At 40.2% G+C, this 16,292-nt stretch overlaps 1 protein-coding gene across 1 annotated transcript in view; it reads right to left on the bottom strand.

Annotated features, from left to right (window-relative positions):
- Positions 1–1,172: 1,172 nt before the first annotated feature.
- LOC127620990 (sodium-dependent neutral amino acid transporter SLC6A17-like) overlaps positions 1,173–16,292 on the bottom strand; it is a 33,352-nt gene continuing 18,232 nt past the window's right edge. Inside the window, exons 4-12 of the mRNA XM_052094383.1 lie at positions 11,199–11,325; positions 10,166–10,347; positions 6,446–6,556; positions 5,952–6,193; positions 5,154–5,346; positions 4,259–4,451; positions 3,850–4,009; positions 3,536–3,698; positions 1,173–3,132 (exon numbers count right to left, since the gene is read on the bottom strand). Of these exons, the coding sequence (XP_051950343.1) occupies positions 2,764–3,132; positions 3,536–3,698; positions 3,850–4,009; positions 4,259–4,451; positions 5,154–5,346; positions 5,952–6,193; positions 6,446–6,556; positions 10,166–10,347; positions 11,199–11,325 (1,740 nt within the window). The 3' untranslated portion in view covers positions 1,173–2,763. The remainder of the gene's footprint in view (positions 3,133–3,535; positions 3,699–3,849; positions 4,010–4,258; positions 4,452–5,153; positions 5,347–5,951; positions 6,194–6,445; positions 6,557–10,165; positions 10,348–11,198; positions 11,326–16,292) is intronic.

The following is a 16,292-nucleotide window of genomic DNA, read 5'->3' on the forward strand; positions in this document are numbered from 1 at the left end:
CTTTTTGAAATTCCACACATATGTCCTTATTCCATATGTTCCAGACATTAGCAGTGCAAGTTTGGAAAATGGAGTGTTGAACAAATGTTTGTCTATGCAGTAAACTCACTATATGCATATATTAATAAGACAAACACTACTTTTTAACCATTTAAATGTTTTGTGCCATAAACGTAATAGTTACTAAAAACATAATATAGAGTAGTTTTCAATACCATTACCTGTTAGGAGTTGACACTTTCATAATTAGAAATGTCACTTGGAATTATTATTACATGTATCCGGTAATATAGTCTCCACTAAGCGCTATTTTAAAAGCGAAATGTAAATATTGTTGTTAAAGAAAAGGATAGTTCACCCAAAAATCCTTCTCAGATGTGTATGACTTTCTTCTGCAAACACAAATTTAGATTTTTAGAAGAATATATCAGCTCTACAGATCCATACAATGCAATGAAATGGTGGCCAGATCTCCAAAAATCATATAAATGCAGCATAAAAGTAATCCATACAAATCCAGCAGTTAATTCCATGTCTTCTGAAAATATATTTTAGGTGTGGGTGATTCTTAAATCAATATTTAAGAAATGTTTTACTGTAAATCTCCAGTTTCCCTTTTTCCCACTTTTTTTTTTGTCAATTCAAAGTCTTCATTCATATCACCACCTACTGGTCAGGGCTGGTCAAAGGTGGAGGCTAATAGTGAACAAGGACTTAATATTAATCTATTTCTCACCCACACCTATCACATCACTTCAGAGGACATGGATTTAACCACCAGAGACTTATGATTACTTTTATGTTGCCTTTATTTGATTTTTGGAGATTCAATGGTCTAATCAACATTCACTTGCATTGTAGGAAACAACAGAGCTGAAATATTCTTCTAAAAATCTTAATTTGTATTCCGCTGAAGAAAGAAAGTTATACACATTTGAGATGGGATGAGGGTGAGTAAATCAGGAGAGAATTTTCATTTTTGGGTGAACTATCCCTTTAATGTGCTATAAGTCACAGCTATTGTGTTTGGTGGAGCTTAGCTCAAACTGTATCCATTATTGCATTCTGAAAAATACTTGAAGGGTTAGTTCACCCAAAAAATGAAAATGATCCCAAAATTTACTGAACCTCAAGTCATCATAGGTGTATATGACTTTCCTCTTTCAGCCAAACAAAATCAGAGTTATATTAAAAAAATATCCTGGCTCTTCCAAGCTTAATAATGGGAGTGAATGGTACCTTAGATTTTGAAGCCCAAAAAAGCACATCCATCCATCAAAAAAGTAATCCATACAGCTCCAGGGGGGTAATAAAGGCCTTCTGAAGCGAACCAATGCAATTTTGTAAGAAAAATATCCATATTTATAACTTTATAAACTATAAAACTGGCTTCCAGTAACGGCCGTCCGTACGTTCACAAGAGAGTCGAGTTCCGGTATATGACGTAGGCGTATCGTAAGCTCCGGTGAGAAGTGACGAATGCGGAAGCGCGCGTTGTTTACAGCAAAAGAAAACAGCGAAAAGAAATGAGTTGTTTTAGCTATACTGTAGATTTGTATTGGTCTTAAAAAGATGCAATCGTGTGTCTATCCAGCCATTACAATCGTCCGTTCATGGCAGCAAACACTCTCATCCTCTGTTGGCATTACCTCGCATTTCCTGCATGAGCACCACCTCCATCTACCAGATTATTTTGTTTGTGATGCTACTGCAGCCTCCTCCATCTCCTGGAGTTCCTGGTTGGTGTACTCCGGTTCAAACAAATAGGGCTGGGCAAAAAACTCCCATTATAAAGCTTGGACGAGCCAGTATATTTTTAAATATAACTCTGATTGTGTTTGGCTGAAAGAAGAAAGTCATATACACCTAGGATGGCTTGAGGGTGAGTACATTTTGGGATAACATTTTTGGGTGAACTAACCCTTTAATTTCTTGTGCTGTGTACTGTAAAACTCACCTTTCATCAGGCAGTTACATTTGTTTCCTGTATAAAAAATAAAACCCTCTGAACTTTCCAAAAATTAGACTTAGAAAATATACTAAATCCAGTTGTAAATACAGCCTGTACCTGACACTGATACTGTATTTATTTAATATACTGCACTGAAACTATATGCGTTGTGTATTAATCCATATATGTTGCCCTCCTGTGGTAAAATATGGACATGACAGACTGTTGTTGTGCAAAGTCTGTAAACTCTCTAACCATCAATACTTCTAAAAATCAACATGTGCTTCCGTCAGTAACGTTAATTCAATCTACTGTTAGCTGGTCTTTTTTTTAACAGTGATACTTAAAGTGAATAATGACTAACACTGTCTAACACCCCTCCAAGTCATACGGGAACATGAGGGTGAATAAATGATGATAGAATTTTCCTTTTTGGTTAAACTACCCCTTTAACCTTCTAAGAGTGGTTATAATTGATTGGTATATGAAAATATGATTTTCTTGCAACTTATGTGACTGATCTGGAACCATGTTTTCTCTCACCTTAAGAACAGCACCTTTATTCTGTATGAATAAAAGGTCCCAGAGGAGGTTCTCTATATTATGGCATGTTCCTTGCTTACTGTAGGGGTGTATGGGGGATATAGTGAAGGGTCTCTGTGTCTTTCTGTCCATTTTCTTGTTGTCCTGCTCTTCAGCGTGGCTTGGGTTAAGGTGTGACCAAGACTAGGACCTTCTCATCAGTTCAGCATGTTCCTATCTTCATTTCTCACTCTCTCTTTCCATCAGTCACTGGTTGGTGAGGTGAAGGATCATGACTCAGATTTGGGAGGGGCAGGGTTGGTCTGGTAACTGCTGCCATATCCGCTGATGGAGGTAGAGTTGGTGATGAGTTCCACAGGAGAGGTGCTACCTGGGCCCAGATAAGCACGGTGACTGGGCATTGGAGAAGGAGCTTCGCTGAGGTTCTTCCCTAGTATAAACCTTGTTTCATCTTCCAGGGTGGAAGCTTCCTTGGCCAGACTCTTGCGGTAAGAGACGGATAGCTTGTTGGAGCCATCAGGGAGCCAGTTAAAGTGACGAGCAATGAAGACCAGTGGAAGAGGAAGCATGGCCACAATAATGAGAGCAAAACACATCACTAGAGCCCAAGGAGGATAGCTCTGAAATCTCTCCATGGCCTGAGTTGAGTGTGTAAGAGAGAGAGAGAGTGAGAGAGAGATGGAAACAAGTAAGCGCATTTGAGAAAAACGAATATTCTGGGTTCAAAGCAAGTTATGTGGAATCAACATCATTTATGGTATAATGATTTAGCCTTGTCCCTCCTTTTCTTCTACTATACAAAAAAATCTGGGTTACAGTGAGCATGTTAAATTATGTTGTCCTTACAAAACCAACATACTGTTATTGTACAAACTTAGGGGCCATACACACCAAACACTCCTTTTTCTAGTTAAATATTTTTGGGATAATTTATTGACTTTGTGATAAAACAGTTTGACAAAGTTTGTTTTGAGCAGGGTATAGTTAGTCATGAAAAGGGAGAGAGGAGGAGAGAGACAAAATTGTTTGTATTTAACTGACCAGGTCCTGCACCCATGCATTGTATCCTGGAGGGCTGATGGCCATCTCTACAACAGATGCAGAAATCAGTATGATCAGGCACACTGGTGACACGTACTTCCAAAGGTAGAAGTATACAATGCAAGGTCTGAAACCAAGCATGTCTTCCAGATCCTGCATGAACCTGATCAACAGAAAAATAAGCTTTATAGTGACTTTTTGGGGTTAGCAAGCACAGACAAGGAGATCTGATTATAGATACTCCATTCTATTTCAGTCGTTCTCTGAACGAAACTCCAGAGAACTTCAGAAGTGCTAAAAATCTTCCTTCCCACCTCTTGGTGCCATAGATCCAGGCTACAGACACATTCTCCAGAATCACCACAATGGTAAGGGGCAGGCCAGCAGAGTAGTCATCAAACATGGTGACAAAGTAGTTTCCTGATCGCTGGACGAACAGCAGGCCACAAAAAAAGGCCACAATACAGCAGCCCACTGGGAAAATACAAGATCAAACAGGTTATTCAGTGCCTCCTAAAAGTGAGTCACCTTTCATAATTTTCCCAGATTGTCAAGAGATATATCTGGTGAATAATTACAACACAATTGGTTTGGCAAAATGCATAATAGAGTAAACTCAATTTACAGACAAAGAAATGACCTCATAAGACAGAATGCAAGTGAGGACTTTATATGTTGGCTGGTTATATATTTACTAAGAGTCACAAAACCAGGAGCTCTTACCTGTGAGGATCTCCTTGCGAATTTTGAAGGTATCCAGAATAGGTGTGGTGATGCCAGTCATGGTGCCAATCATGCTGCCCAGTCCCAGGTTAATTAACATGAAGAAAAACATGACAGACCAGAATGGAGAACCTGGGAAATGGGTCATGGCCTCTGTGAAGGCAATAAAAGCCAAACCAGTGCCTTGAACAGCCTTATGGAAGAGAAATAGAGAATGTGAAAAACAGATATATTTTTATTGATTTATTTTGGAAACTACTGTCAAATTTTGGGATATGGTAAAAGGGAATTTAATATATGAATAGCTCTAAAGTAGATCTCGTTGGTACAACTATCTTATACCTCACAAGGATTCTATCTACCCAACATTTTAGGCAGTTGTTTCTTGTCTTTGTTGTCTTTGGCCGGGCTACTGGGGGTTTGTAAGGCTCTATACTTTGTACAGCTGCTATATATTGTGAAAAGCAATACACTAAATTAATTGAATTGAAAATGTTATTTTCAATTTACATTTCCTTTCGAACTCCACCCAAGCAGCTGATTCTCAAACTGTTTACAAGAAACATCTAAAGAAACATTCATGAGCACTTGACCCAGTCCTACAAATGCACTGTTCGTTCTTCATTAGAAAAAAAAGATCTCTCACCATCCTCCCTACTTGTACTTCTCTGAGCAATTTTAAACTTTGTATTCTAGCACTTCTCATGTATTGCCTCCTTATGAAGAATTGCTTTCACTGTACTACTCATACTCATAAGTCACTTTGGATAAGAGTCAGCTAAATTAATAAATCTAAAAATATCAATAATACAATAAAAGCTTTGATTTCAGAGTATTTAGAAGGGAAACACCTTCTAATGTTTTGTTTTATCAATCCTAAATACTGAACACTTGCCTTATTAAGTTCATCCTCCAGCAAACACTGCTCCAGCCCCAGCTGTGCAAAACTGTCCTCTTTCACAATCTTTATCACACCGTATATCTCAGCATAGTCAGATGAGGAAAGATGGGAGAAGTTGACATGAGGGGGAATGAGATCTTGACTCAGGACATTTGAGTTCAAATAACCCACAATCTTTTCAGCATTCCTACAAGGGAAAAAATGAGACATGAGGCTGTTTCACGACTTCTAAAGCCAACTTATACAGGACCCAATTTAAAGTATAACAAAGAGAGAGAGAGAGAGAGAGAGAGAGAGAGATTAAACAACAACAACAATGCAATAAAGAGTGTAACTTCAAACAACAATGCAATAAAGAGTGTAACTTCAAAGGTAGTTCACTCAAAATAAAAATGAAGAAAGAAACTGATTGCATTCCATTCACATGTTTGTCTAGGCTGGTTAATGGTGGTTATGTTCTGGATTGGTTCCAGTCTACTTTTGCTGGTGGACCAGCATAGCCATGTTGTTCTATTCTATAAGCTGGCTGACCGAATTTCTGGTAATGCAGGCTAACCAAGGAAGTCTTGATGGTTAAGCTGGTCCACATCAAACAACCTATGCAGTGGACCAGCATTCAAAACAGAACATATTTACAGTGGGGGAGGGTGAGTAAATTAGGACCGAATTTTCATTTCCGTCTAAACTATTGCTTTAATCCAATCACTTTTGGATCATGCGATTCCCCTAACAAAAATAATTCCTTTTATTACAGAAATTAAATACACAGACATGTTCAGGGGTAATACGTACTCCACCACACATTTCTCATTCATGATGTTGGCTTTAAAGCCCAGCACAGCAAACACCACTAGTGTGGCCAGTATAGAGGTCAGGAAGTTGATGACGGAGACCAGCACAGCATCAAAATGGCAGTTGTTATCTTTCTTGTTGTAGCTGGAAAAGGCAATGACCCCTCCAAAACCCAGACCCAGAGCAAAGAAGACCTGAGTGGCAGCCTCACGCCACACCTGTGGCTCCAACATGATCTCCAGCTAAAATTAAATTCATTAAAAAATTTATTACATTTCAAAAATCATATATTTTTAACAGTGCTGACTCTGAAGTATGTTAAAGCTTTGTGTGCTCTGGTCTCTTAGACTGGGAGAACCATCTCTTTGCAGTGTCTCCTTGCACTGCAAGGAATGGTTCCCCTAGTCTCTTAAAGAATAAATCTTAAATCATCTGAATTTCCCAAAGTATTGTGTGTGTGCTTGTTAATGAGACTGTGCATACATTCTCCTTACCTTGGGGGTGAACATGTGAGCGATACCATCTACTGCCCCTTTAAGAAACATCCCCCTCACCAAGAAGCAGAAGAGCACCAAGTATGGAAAAAGAGAGCTAAAGTACATCACCTGCAAAAACACAGAACAGGCTCTATAGAGCTTGTCTCAGATTCCAAAGAAGTTCTTTTTTGTATCTTTTTTTTTAAATTATGAAATAACCTGAACAAGTGGTGAAGTGTTTATATGAAGATAAGTCAGTTGCAAAACTCAAGAGCTTGTAGATTTGAATTTGAGAACATGTACAATAAATATTTAAGTACACGGTAAGTTGAAATTTACACTCAAAGCAACAATGTGAATACTTGTAAAATAAAAATCTGAAGTTGAATGTTGCAATCTGCACTCACAGACAATAATCAAAAACCTGTGTTTTGAATTCAAAGTTATAGACAAATAGTCACAAATGTGTAAAATGACAGACACAAACTTGTATCACATATTTACTTTTGTACTTTAATTGACTTTTGCAGTACAACCACAAATCGGTAGTTACAACCTCTCAAATCTGACACGACAACTTAAAATCTTCCCGCCTTGACTTTTGCAAATACTTTTGTGAAAAACCTGTAGCTAAACTCACTTGTGCACTTGTAAATCCAGATGTGAGAGAGCAGGCTATTGGTGTTGGGTGGGGCCAATGAAGTTGTGACCAATCACAAGAGCTGGAACAACTGTCGGGCCAATCAAAACAGATCTTAAAACGCGATGACGTCACGCGACAACGTTTTTTTGTAGCAAAACAATTCCAATCGCTGGTTGACGCAGTGGAAGGATAAGTTAAGTAACATAATTATTAAATGATTTAGAGTGAGTTTATCATGCAACAAGTGAAATTAGATGATTTTATAAAGTTGATCAATGCAGAATTCAGTACTGATAGACTGCACATGTAATGTCTAAGGATGACTATGAGAAATTCTCTGATTAAATGTTTCTGCAGGATGTTTGTATTCGGTAAAACTTCATGGGATGCGACAATCCAGCCAAATGTCATATGCCAGATGTTCCAAATTTCCATGAAAACATGAAATAGAGGTTAAATATTAGTTAGGTATAAGAGTGAACAAAGAAGCTCAATTATCACCAGAGAATTGTTCCTAATTTTTTTATCTTTTCCAGATAAAATTAGATGAATTAATGATGACAACAGAAAGACAGCTGATAAATCCTTAAATTGTCAGATTGAAGCATTCTGCTATATTTCAGTCATTTATTTATCTTCTGTATTATACATTTTTTAATTAAAATGTATAAACTGTACAAAACTGTATAAAAGTACAAAAGTAAATATGTGATACAAGTTAGTGTCAGTCGTTGTATTTATGTGAATGTCATTTTACACATTTGTGACTATTTGTCTATCACTTTTAATTCAAAACACAGGTTTTTGATTATTTTTCTGTGAGTGCAGATTGCAACATTCAACTTCAGATTTTTATTTTACAAGTATTCACATCGTTGCTATGAGTGTCAATTTCAACTTACAAATACAAATATTTATTGTACAAGTTCTCACAATCAAATCTACAAGCTCTTGAGTTTTGCAACCAATTTACCTTCATAGTCTCCTGACCCGATGAGAAAGAGAATAACCAAAACATTTTGATTTAATGACAACTTTTCAGCTCTGTTCCAAAAACCCAGTTCACTGCCTCAATGCCTACATAGGAGGTTCCATGACGGTTAGGTTAAGTAGGCCCATGCGCAGAGCTCTGTAAAACAACTCTGCCAATTTCCTCATTCTGTCATCCGCAAATGTTTTACACAACCCCCACACCATGCGATATTGTTTATTAAATATTTTGGCTAATTTAATAATGCTTTCAGCTACCAATATGAGTGTAGCACTCTTAGCTTAATTGAACACATTTTATTATATTTCCGCAGAATTCCGCAAATTTTCCTAAAAAATCAGCACAGAAAATGTCATCCGGGCCACAATTAACCAATATGAAAATTTCAAAATAGCAGCAACGTTAGAAAGCCACACAAATAACGCTCTGCACATGGATAACTGGCGAACTGATTACAGCATACCAGTGCCAACCCACTTTTTTTTTTAGGTGTCTTGGTTCTGGAAGTCCCCCTTTCATGGTGACTTCATAAAATCCTTCATAAAAGATTTCAAAGCCAAGAACCAAACAACCAGCTCCAGCTTCCATCCATCCATCCATCCATCCATCTTCAACCGCTTATCCGAAGTCGGGTCGCGGGGCAGCTCCAGCTTATAACATTTTATTTAAAGAAAAACATATTTGAAAACTGGACAAAAAGCCAAAGCCTGTTTTCTGAGGGAATTAACGACTGTACAATCCAATGTAACATTGCAAATGGCCTTATCAAATTAAAAATTATGGAAAAATATAAAACTGTTTATTTAAAGTTGTTGATTATAAGTATAGAAACACTAACTTTGTATTGCAGTGTATTTAGATGTATGCTAATATATAAGTTGTTTGATGTGGAGGGAGACCTGAATGATCGATTGCGTATAAAGTTGAAATAACACTGACTTGCGGCTTCAATAGAAGCGTGTAACATCGCCTTCTGTAGTCTGGCGTAATAGCGAGACCACAAGAGGGTAATATAATGTTTACTGAAGCTGGTTGGACACCAGACGAGAGAAGCGAACAAGGCACAGGTATCACCACACAGGACACTTTGATGTGGTGCAGGTGACCATCCAAACTAAGTTTCTAGTCTAAGTTTCTAAGTGGATCTAGTCATCACCATAGACCTAAAAGTAAAAAAACTTTAGCACTTCTTCAAGAATGAACAAAGTGACATTCATGAGTTTGCAGGGTAGTGTATGAAACTGGAGGAACTGCGTAAACTGAACATATGTAAATTATTGTAAAAATGTTTATGTATGTAGACTTGAAGAGGTATCGTCCACCAGACATGTCCAGTGTGTGACCCCTGCTGCTAACACTTTACCAATGTAATGTCGAGAAATATGTTTGAAGAGACAAAGACTATTGGGCAACGAGCAGCCCTATTTATACCTGAAAAATGGCGATAAATATTGATAATCATTGGGAACATTTTCCGATTATTGATGTGCAAAAAAGGTAGCGATCCAAGCCTAATAACAAGTATTTTTATTTTTTTGCCTCGTGCACCATCTTTCATTGCATTCTGAGATACGTGTAATGCTGCCTTCAAATTTGTCAAAAACAAGGTCTCATAATTAAAATGCCTACCTTTTTGAATGGACTTCACATTTAATCAAATGTATTTATTTATTTTGGCATTTATAAATTTCATGACAGTTCAATCCACACAGCATTAACTTTTTTTTCTAAATTGCCAAAAGGAATAGGCAGAAGCCAAAGCTTATTATGCCTACCCTTTTTACATCTCTAATTTTATTTTCATTCTTTAAATATGTCCATTAACAGCACTACTTACATTAAACATCTGATAAATAGTAAATTAATATTTTTTAATAAAATAAATTTTCACTACAACAGAATCACAACACTAGCTTCAAGGAGAAAAATAAACTTTACATTCTTAAAAATAAAAAATTAATTAGTTGTGCATCGTAGTTGTTCAAAAGCAGTAAACAACGCAGCATTTGCAAAGTATGCCTTCAAGCTATTCTAAAAATGTATGTATTTCTAAGCTCAACTGATTCTCATTACAATATCTCATGTAGTAGCAAGTCCACCTCACCTTCCCAGAAGACTGAATGCCTCTTATTACAGCCAGACAGACAATTAGCCATGCCGCCAGCAGCGACAGAGTCATCTTCCAGTTCAGACCCCCGCTGTCGGCAATTGTGCTGGTTATGTTCAGGGTCTCACGGTACCAGAAGTATGTGGTTGCTGAGCTCTTCTCACACTCAGGTTCCACAACTACCCAGACAGAAAAAAACCAGAGGGACAAAATTGGGTCCATGTCTATCTTAATATTCCTTTATACCAATGCCTATTTTTTGATGCCACTGCCTGAGTGTTGCTTCTGACAGCATAGTAGATTATCTGGGGTAGGAGCATGTTAAAACTGGATCATTACATCTGTACTGTATATAGGGTTATTATTAAATACAGTTATAGGCCTATAAACAGTGTGTTCCTGTAGCTCAACTGGTAGAGCATGACACTAGCTATGCCAAGGCTGTGGGTTCAATTCCCAGGTGATGAATCCACGTAAATTGTTTTGGACAAAAGTGTCTGCCAAATGCATAACAATAAATATAACAATTATTTTAAATTTGTACTTAACAAAGACTACAAGCATTAAGAATGTCCAAATAGGAAAAAAAGTAATTGTTGTGAATTGCTATACAATCATACTCTGCATCAACTTATTTGCGGTCACATTTTTACTCGCTGTGCCCACTTAACAAGTCTAGATGTAATTCTGAGGTCGAAAGTGTGAGTGACTGCAGGTCTTAGCCTCTGTCTCGAACCGTTCAGTCTCTGATCATTCACCAGAGGACACCACCGTGAGGCATGCTGGGAAGCCTCAAACATACATTATGCCCTTGACAACAAAGCTCATGAATAGCATTATAGAAAATGTGACAATGCGGCTAATGTGACTTGGGTTTCATATTTTTTTCAAAAAAGACTGCAGTGGTACAAGTTCTCAAATGGACACAAATGGACTCCAATAGTCCATTTTTTTATTTTTTTTTGTCTCATGGAAGATGACATGATTCTAATCTTTAAGCCAATTAAGTGAAAAATTGCAGAATGCTCACAGGCTTGGCTGCCGTTTCTTCGGATGGGACAGTCGCTCCAGGGCAGAGGATACTGAAACGACTGAAAAAAGTAGAAGATGCTCCAGCCGATGATCACATTATAGTACAGACCCACAAAGCCACACACCTGAAGGATGAAAAAAGAGAAATGGTTCAATGAAAGATAAAGAACACATGGTATGTAAACGTTAATAAAAAAGCTATTACATGGTTAATGGGAGAAGCAGAAAAAAAAACTGCCAATAGAAGAGTAGAATCTCATCTAGGTTTATTTGGCCCACCATTGACCATTGACTTACTGATACATGTTGTGCACTGAGATGGCAAGAGGAGGTTACCCCATGTGACTCTACCCTCCCTAGCAACCGGCGAATTTTGTTGCTTAGGAGACCTTGCTGTAGTCACTCAGCATGCACTGGATTGAAACTCATGACTCCAGGGATGGTAGTCAACGTCAATACTTGCTGAGCTACCCAGGCCCCCACTACAGTAATAATTAAAAAAAAATACAAACACGAGCTAGACAGACATTCAAAGGTGATTGTCAAGTTGTGTGTGTTTTTTAACTGACCACAGCTCTGCCCAAACTTGAAAACTGCTTTATCTCTGATGAACGCAAAGGACAACTCAAATCTGCTCACTTTATGATTTTTTATTTCTTCAAGATGGTTTGATAGATTAGGGATGAGACAGAATAGGTTGATAACCTTTAAAATACACAAACCAAAAGCATGAATTAGTTACAAACAAATCTCAATACAACTTTCTCAAAGTAATAAATAAATGCTACTGAATCCTCAAACCAAACAAAGTCATTCAGATCAACCTGGGATGTCTAATAATAACAATACCAATCCCGTAATTAAACTTATACAAATGCTTAGAGTAAGCGTTACAATAATAAAGTCTTCCTTATTTAATTTAAATTGTATGTTACAACCAAGCAAAAGCAAACATATGAACATAGAGAAGCCTGAACTCAACACATTCAAACACATTTTAACCTTATACTGTCCTACCAGTTGCGTCTTTGAGATGATCAGGAGCTGTGGTCATAGTAGCTTTTCCCAGGAACAAGTGAGAGAGAGTGAGCCAACTGAGCTCTTCACAAACATTTCAATGCCATGCACTTCCTGTGGGCAGGCAAATATGGTCCCAAGAGCACTTCCCAAAAGTTGGTTCCACCAACTTTTGTTGCATGGTTGCCCCCTGCAGTTTGGGAGTGTTCTGGGAGTGACCTGAATATAGGCTTAGAGTGCTCAGTACACTTGTAACCACGAATTGACACAACACCTCCCACTTGACCTCCTGGTTCTTCAACCCAAGGAGGTCACACCAGTACTGTAATGTGTTGGATGTAGTCACTCCATTTTTGATCCTGTTGCTACTGCTGCTCTTCAACTGGAAGCAGGACAACTATCCGTCTGACATCTCTGTGAAGAACCGTTGCAGGTATCTTGGTTGAGTGTGTTTCCATCTTTTTAGTGGGCTTCACAGTTGCGACTGGGTAGCTGGGGAAGGATCGGAGATATACATCCCTCACAATTCCCTTCCTGTCAGTGTTCACGTCAATGACCCTGGCAAGCCTGAACTGACCTCTCAAAGCGTTCTGGTCAGCCAGCCAGATGACATCTCCAATTGCCACATTTCTATGAGCTGTGTGCCACTTGGTCCGGACAAACAGGTTTGGTCCGGCTAACTGGCTCCATTTCCTCCAGAACCGGTCAACTTCTGTTTGGATGGTTCTTAATCTCTTGTAAGGGTAGCCTTCAAAGTCAAAGGTCCCTGGATCGCCTCTGGGACCAGTTCTTCCGAGCAGAAGTGAATTTGGGCTAATGTATTCTACACAGTCTTCCCGGCTCTGAGTCCTGGCATCAATAGGTCGTTCATTGGCGAGGTTGGAAGCCATATAAAGGAAAGTTTGAAACTCACCCCATGTGAAGACTCCATCACCCCCAGATTGTGCAAAGCCCGCTTCACAGTCCGGACAGCAGCCTCAGCAGCTCCATTTCTGTGAGGTGAGTCCGCTGGATGGATCTTCCAGCTCCATTCTGTGCCATGCTTGGAGCCTTCATCTTCAAGCTTTGATTTTTCCAGTCGGTCCAGAAACAGGTAGAGCTCTTTGAGGGCCGGTCTTGCTCCGACAAAGTTCTTCCCAGGATCCGACCACAATTTCCTTGGATGTCCTCTCAGTGCTGTAAATCTTTGGTAGGCTAACAGGAAGCCTTCAGCTGACTGATCACTGACAAGGTCTGTGTGCATAGCTCTAGACGCCATGCAACAAAAGACGATTCCCCACACTTTGAGTTTCACTTTCTTTCTCACCTCATCCTTCACTTCATACGGTCCAAATAAGTCCACTGTTGTGTACTCAAATGGATTGGCTGGTGTTATTCTCTCCGATGGAAGGTCACTCATGATCTGTTGGCATCTTCGGGCCTTAAGTCTCCTGCATGTCACACAGCTATCAACGATCTTTTGAGCTAGTTTCCGCCTCTTACCACCCATGCTTTCCTTCTCATCCGGAGAAGTGTGCCTGCAATTTCTTCATGATTTGCCCTGTGGGCTTCTTGAGCTAGAAGAGTGGATACCCATGATGTGCAGGGCAAGACTGGTACTGCAGTTTTCTCTTTATTAAAGATTTGGAATCTTCCTCCACAGAGTAAAAGTCCAGTGCTTTCCTCTCTGACCACAGCAAGCCTGCTGAGTGTGGTGTCTGGCAAGGTTACCTCCATTTGAGCCGAAAGGAAGAGATCCCTGAGAGCATCCTCACACTCCATGATGGTAAGTGTAGTTCCCTTGACTCTGGACTTGATCTCAAGAGCTGAAGGAACCTCCCTCCTCTTTGGCTTGCTTCTGGTTGAGGTCTTGGCCAGCATTTCTTTCCACTTTGTGGAAGCTCTCCACACCCAGGCAACGACTCTTATCAACCTGGTTAAACTGCTGAACTTACTGATGTTAAGGATTTTCCTTATTGAAGAACCAGAAGGTGGCCTCCGGACTTGGATTTGGTGCCCTCTTCCACTAAGGTTGCTTTGCAGGTCCTTGTCTTGGTTAGAGGTCGGGGACCTTGGCATTGCAGTGGCAGGTCGAGCATATTGGACCTGTGCTCGGGTCAGTGCTGCTGTAAAACATTTCCTTTGGAGCTTGTTTATACCTTCTTTAGCATCTGCAGCGACATCTTTGGCTGACTTTGTCGGCCACTCCTCCACAGGTCGTTTCAGAAACTCTGGGCCATTTTGCCACACAGAGTTTTCTTTGAGGTCTTCTGGGGTTGCTCCTCTTGTTGTGAGGTCAGCAATGTTTTGCTCCCCTGGAATCCATCTCCAGTCTTCAACTGATGTGGACTTCTGGATTTCTCCCACTCTGTTTGCAAAAAGGTCTGGTACCCATAACTGTCCCTTTGGATTGCACCCAGCACAGTTTGACTGTCCAGCAGATGGAGCCAACGTTCCACTTGCATCCGACTGTGCTTTTCAATATATTTTCTGAGTCTCGCAGCAAACACAGCCCCACAGACCTCAGCCTTCACTGCTTCTCCCTTTTGGTCAAGTGGTGTGAGCTTGGCTTTGGACTCAACAAGCCGGACCAGAATGCCTTGCTCAGTCTCCCACCTGAAGTATGCAACAGCTCCATAGCTCTGGTCGCTACCATCTGAGAATGTTATTCCCAAGGGTTCCCCAATACTTCTGACTGGTGTGAGGCTTCTATGGAAGGTAATTTGGTTGAGGCGTGTGTATTCCTCAAACAGATGGATGGCTTCTTCTCTAAGTCTCTCAGACAGAGGTGTGTCCCATGTGTCTCGTGTTAGAGTTTTGCCTCCAGCTTCTTGAAATGCCTTCCTGACTAGAATGGCTCCTTTCTGTTTGGCAGGTGTTGCAAGGCCTATTGGGTCATATAAACTAGCTACTTGGCTAAGCAGTTGTCTTCTAGTCAATGGGTTTGGAGTTTTTTGTCTCACCTCTTCTTCGACAAGATTTTTGCTAATTCTCATCTTCTTTTTCCTCTTTGAGAAGTTTATCGAGGTCTTAAGGTACAGTTTGTCTGGTTCGACCAGGTAACCAACTCCAAGGGCTTTGTTGTCTCCTTCTCTCATTTGGTTGGGGAGAATGAAGACTTCATTTGATGATGCTGGATGTTCTGATGTAGACGTCTGCCTCCCACTTTGGCCTGATCGGACCCACGGCTTAAGGAAGAATCCACCTGCCTTCAGAATTTCTTCGACTTTTTGGTGGTTTCAGTTGAGCTCTTCCAGGTCATTATGGGATGTCAGAATGTCATCTACATAAGAATCCTCCTCAAGAATCCTCCGTTCCCCTCCAGATGATTGAAAATGGGCAGCCTTGCTGTCTCTCTCATGGCCAGTTGTGCGATGCACCCTGCTGGTCGATCACCAATGTTGACCCTGGTGATAGCATATTCCTCAATTTCTTCATCTTCCCCATTTCTCCAGAGAAATCTATGGAGGTGCATCTCCAGGTCTTCAAGCCACACAGAATTGTACATCTTCTTAATGTCGCCGAGGGCAGCATGGACTCCTCTCCTGAACCTTAGTAGCACTGCCCGGATGGGATTAAGTACATCAGGCCCTTTCAGGAGAAGGTCATTCATGCTGATTCCTCTATACTTCTGGCTGCTGTCCCATACCAGTCGGACAGGTGTTGTTACAGAGTGTGGGTTCGGCGCCACCAAGTGACTGGCGTACCATACTGGTCCTTTCCAGGCAGCAATGGTCTCTCTAGTCAGTTTCTTTGCTGCCCTCCTTTCCACCATCTCATGGACTTGAGTTGTGTATGCTGTACGCCACTCTGGTTCCTTCTTGAGTTGTTTCTCCGTCCTCAGAAATGTGGCTTCCACTGCGCTTCTGTTGTTGGGCAGGGAACTTGGATCTTCAATCCAGGGGTATTTTGTGTCCCAGTGAGGCTCCTGACTATGTGCATCTGATTTCACATAGCTGAGGCCTTGCCTGATCATCTCAAGCTCTCTTTCTTCACTCAGAGTCATGTCTTTGCCTCCTGGCTGACAGTTACCACACCGGCATCCTCCACACATGGGTTCAGCAGGCCGCACCAATGCTGTCCCACTTCCACCAGT

The sequence above is a fragment of the Xyrauchen texanus genome, chromosome 27, assembly GCF_025860055.1.
Source record: "Xyrauchen texanus isolate HMW12.3.18 chromosome 27, RBS_HiC_50CHRs, whole genome shotgun sequence".
Lineage (NCBI taxonomy): Eukaryota > Metazoa > Chordata > Actinopteri > Cypriniformes > Catostomidae > Xyrauchen > Xyrauchen texanus.